General features: G+C 30.7%; 1 protein-coding gene across 1 annotated transcript; it reads right to left on the reverse strand.

Moving 5' to 3' along the window:
* Nucleotides 1–1,039: 1,039 nt before the first annotated feature.
* LOC123704366 (glucose-1-phosphatase-like) lies at nucleotides 1,040–2,518 on the reverse strand. The gene has a single exon (XM_045652719.1). It carries the CDS (start codon nucleotides 2,313–2,315, stop codon nucleotides 1,116–1,118), a length of 1,200 nt encoding a protein of 399 aa, XP_045508675.1. The 5' UTR covers nucleotides 2,316–2,518; the 3' UTR covers nucleotides 1,040–1,115.
* Between the last annotated feature and the right edge of the window lie 2,451 nt (nucleotides 2,519–4,969).

Raw genomic sequence — 4,969 nt, forward strand, 5'->3', positions numbered from 1 at the left:
TTGTCGTTTTCTGCAATCAGCTGATTTAATTGGCATTGACATTTGACATTTGACATTTTATTAAACCATTCACGGTAAGACGATTGAGTCGCAGTCTTATCTATGAATAAACACAACCTTATCTTCTTCAGAAATAAAAAATATATACAGAAAAATGATTTTTTCTACGTCTGTCTATTTATTATGTACACTGAATAATAAATTACCAAAGTTTCAAATTATCATATAAACATCACAAACGTCTTTAACATTTATTAGGTACTAGCGGTCCGCCCCGGCTTCGCCCGTGGTACATCTTTACGTTTTTTCTACATAAGAACCATCCTCGTACTTCAAGGAATATAATAAAAAAAGAATTATCGAAATCGGTTCAGCCGTTCTCGAGTTATGCGCTTACCAACACATTTTGCGATTCATTTTCATATATAAGATTTCCATGAAATCATGTATTTAAATCCACAAGCAACATGTGTAGCATATTATTACTTTAAAAGTTTAAACTATATACTATATAATATTATAAATGCGAAAGTAACTCTGTCTGTCTGTTACTCAATCACGCTTAAACTACTGAACCAATTTTCATGAAATTTGTTATGAAGATATTTTGATACCCGAGAAAGGACATAGGCTACTTTTTATCCCGGGGAAATGACGCAATCCCGGAAATCCCACGGGAACGGGAACTATTTGGGTTTTTCTTTGACTGCGCGGGCGAAGCCGCGGGTGGAAACCTAGTTACTACATATATAAAACAATTTATATTGAATATTATTAGCAAAACTATTAATAGATAGCCATTATCTTTTTGGTGATAATATTTGACCCTAGGTATCACTTTTTAAATTAATTAGGCAGGCAGATTAATTTAAGTTTCTTAATAAATATTAACATTCGCAGATTATGATTTTAATATTATTAATTAATGTCAAAGAGTACATATTAAATAGTCTACCTTTATTCACATACAATACGCATACAATACATGTTATTCCTAACAAGTTCAATAATAATTATATCTGTGAATTATATAGTATCATAAACTCAGATACAAGACTAAATAAATAAATTACAATTTGAATAATCATCATCATTTCATTAAAATATAAAAAATACTACATTTGCACAGAAACAGATTTCATGATTTCCATGAAATCGCTCCATGGACAAAATCCATCCAAATCACTTTCACAACTGTGTATCTCCATTTTCATCCAACGCGGTGGATTAGATTCAGATAAAATTTCACCATCCCTCAATTGTTTAACTGTCTGATAAACATAATCTACTCTAAGTAAATCTTTATTCGTTTCATTATCATGCCATTTCTGAAAAACTAATTTTCCACCTATCGGCGTGAATTCATATTGATCTGGCAACACGTAGGGCTTGACGCCGATTGCCGCCATAATTGAATTCAAATTTGAATCATGACCAACGAGAAGCGTAAATTTCGGTGAATTCTCATCCTTTAATACGTTGTAAATATATTTCAGTAAGGGCTTCGCGACTTCCTTCCCCAAAATTGTGCTGTTAAATCTGACATTTTGATTTTCATGCATGACACGCGTTAATAAATTCCATTCGTTGGGTGTTTTAATTTTTCCCCATGCAACATCGCTTGTGGGCATTCCTTCGTAATAACTCATTAAAAAAGCATCAACAATTGAATTTGTATATGCTAGAGGGCCATCAATATTCGGCTCTTCTCCTATTTCATAAATAATACTATCTGTCGCGCCTACAAAATCGCACACATTCTTATTTTTACAAATAGGAGCATGTTTTAAGTCAACTATATCGTTTAATTTTGAGTACGCTTTATTTAGTCGTAAACCGTCTAATTTACGTTGCATCTCTTCAATTATTTTCGATTTTAACTCCAGCGACGTACTTCTGAATACGGGGTTAAACACGGGATCCATTTTAGTGGAGTTCTTGCTATAGACGGTAACACTACAATTTTTAAAAGCACCATTGACAAAAGCTTTAGCAGTTTCACGTGTCCTTTGTCTCGTATTTGCATAAATATGCACATCATTGGCTTCCGGACATCCGTTTGGTAACAAACCTTTTTTCACAAACCAGTTCGAAATATAATTACCCATATAACCTTCTACTAAGGCACCTTTTTCAGTTAAAAAAGCCGGTTGCACGTTCCATTTCGGCCATGTTTTATTCGACAGAATATTTAAACTTGAAGACAGAGGTGCTCTAATATTATGCCTGCTTAAAATAAGCACTTGCTTCAAATCGTAAGCACTGACCGTTATGAAAATAAAAAATGGCATTGACACTAATATTTTTCCCGCCATTTTTTTTATTATTAAAATAAAATAATTTATCGCAATAATCCAACAATAATCACTTGTTATTTCGCACAATGTTGTTGTCTGATACGAAATGTGATACTGATTATATTTCACTCGGTTTCATCATCTTGATTTATGTTAATTTATAAAATATTATATTAAATTGCATAATTTATTGAGTTTGAGCACTATCAACGTGGTCTTTAGTGACGAATGTTTAGAAAACTAAACTGACTGTGATTTTCTTACGAGAAAGCAAAACTTTGCGTTAGGGCGTTCACACACTAGGCGTTTATTGAAGCAAATAAAATATTTATTTTGAATCAATCTAATAATATCATCAAAATATCATAGATAGTGGAGTGCAGTTTTATATGCTTGACTGTTTCACACGTTTATGTTGTAATGATAAGCAGTTAACGTACTTACGCAATTCCTGTGGACAGTGTGAAACAATAATTATTCATTTTACTATTTCTATATACTGATTTAATAGTTTTGCATTGTCATAATCCATAAAAATACAATATTTTAAAGTTACAAGTTACAACCAACCTTACGCACAGTACGAAAATAATATTTCTGTATTTAAATTGATAATTTAAAATACGAACAAAATATATTCGCACTGTTCCTTTGTTTTTTTTTCAATATTTATGGCAACGATTTTAATCGATTCAAATCTTCGCGCTTGACAAGCTTTAATAGCATAGAAATTTAATAGTTAAACCAGTTTTATTTCCTCTATATCTGATATTGAATTAATCAATTATTTGAACTGAATAGCGAGAAAATGATGGTTTAAATGTTTTTAAACTACCTAGGTGATAAAAAGCCACTGTATAAATCACAGTATAAATAATATAATATTATGATTATAGTGAAATTGAGGGCACTTTTTATTGACGGTTTTGTAGTTGTTTTATTATCAAAAGGTTTTTAACATATTTACATAAATAATATTATGACGTATTTAAAAGAAGCCCGACCTTCTGTACAACTTTGCTACGAATTTAGAAAACACAAGAACGGTTGAACCTTTTTGATGATTTTTTTCTTGGATTGTTTTAGGAAATCGGTTTTTGTAGAACGTGTTAAATTGATTTGACCTTGCTAAAATTTGTCGTCTCGAGTCTTCTTTTACAATAAAAACCAGTCTCTAATCTCTATCACACATTTTTTTTTAATTACGAACCTCTTGACTAAAATGTACAGAAAGATCGATTTTACTATGCATTATTTACGTATACTTTAATATTATTATAAAACTGAAGAGTTTGTTCGTTTGTTTGAACGGGCTAATCTCAGGAACTATTAATCTGATTTGAAAAATTATTACGGTGTTACGGTTAGCCCATTTATCGAGGAAAGCTAAAAGCTATTTATCACGCTAAGACCAACAGGAGCGTAGCAATGCGGGTGAAACCGCGGGGAACAGCTAGTCATTAATAAAAAACCTATTTATCATTGTAATACAAATTTTATCATTTATGTTTTCGATACTCTGGCGTAAAATATGTACATACATTACGAAGACATATTCAACACAAACATTAAAATTTAAAGCGATATGTTTTATCCATTTTCACGTGATCACGTCATTTTTCCCCAGCTCTGAGGAAATTTAAATTAATTAATACCTCAGAGCAATAAACCTAGGTTTATTGCTCTGAGATTAATACTGAGAACCTAACTGAGAACATTATTTTTAGTCTGTGTTTTTAGCACTGGGCGCTGACAGCGCCGCCTCTACGGATCTCCGTTATTCTTGGTGCGATTTCAGGCACGAACATCTCTAAGTATTTTATTACTCGCAATATAATAATAAATAATAAGTTTGAATAAAAAAGCGAAATTTGCCTTCGATCTAAATTATTATATTAGTAACTCTGTAGATTTCTCTCTTTTTGTTATTAGTGTTGAATTCGATATTTTCATTCTACTTTTGTAATACTTATTTAAATTACGTTATAATTTAATATCTTTGACGTTATAGTTAAATTTAATATCATTTAATAGTTATAATAATACAATTTCATACATATTATAAGAACGATAAAATGTTGGAAATAAAAATTATAGTCGAGCCAATTTAATAGGCAACATTTGACGTCTATCAATTTTATCTTCGAAGAGATGTAACTTGTATAAAAAGTAAAAACATCGAATAAAGTGAATTAATCGATACGGATTTGTAACATTTGTCAATCGAATTTATTAATTTATGATGATTTTTATTCACAAGTAATCAATGCATTCGATTCTAGATGTCAGATTTCGATTTTTAGAGTAACATCTCTGGTATTTAAAAAGAAAATAGGTTTATTGACACAAAATTGTAGCGACGTCAGTTCTTCAATTCAGAAATTGTTAATTATGTTTAGAATGGTTTATCAGTAAAATGAAATCTTAAAATTACTTGTATTGGTCATTATTATTATAAATATGTAATCGTAATTGAAAAAAGTTAAGCAAATGTGCAGTTCTAACAAAACGAAATATCATGTTATTCTATGTCGTCGTTACTAGTTTACGTTGTTGAATTTTTGAACTGTCAAATGTTGCCTATTAAAATGGCTCTACTATACAATATTCTGGCATCACTGGCTAAAATTTGCTCTATCTGTTACTTTAAGATTGCGACTGAAGGCCTTGTA

Source organism: Colias croceus, chromosome 29 (assembly GCF_905220415.1).
Source record: "Colias croceus chromosome 29, ilColCroc2.1".
Lineage (NCBI taxonomy): Eukaryota > Metazoa > Arthropoda > Insecta > Lepidoptera > Pieridae > Colias > Colias croceus.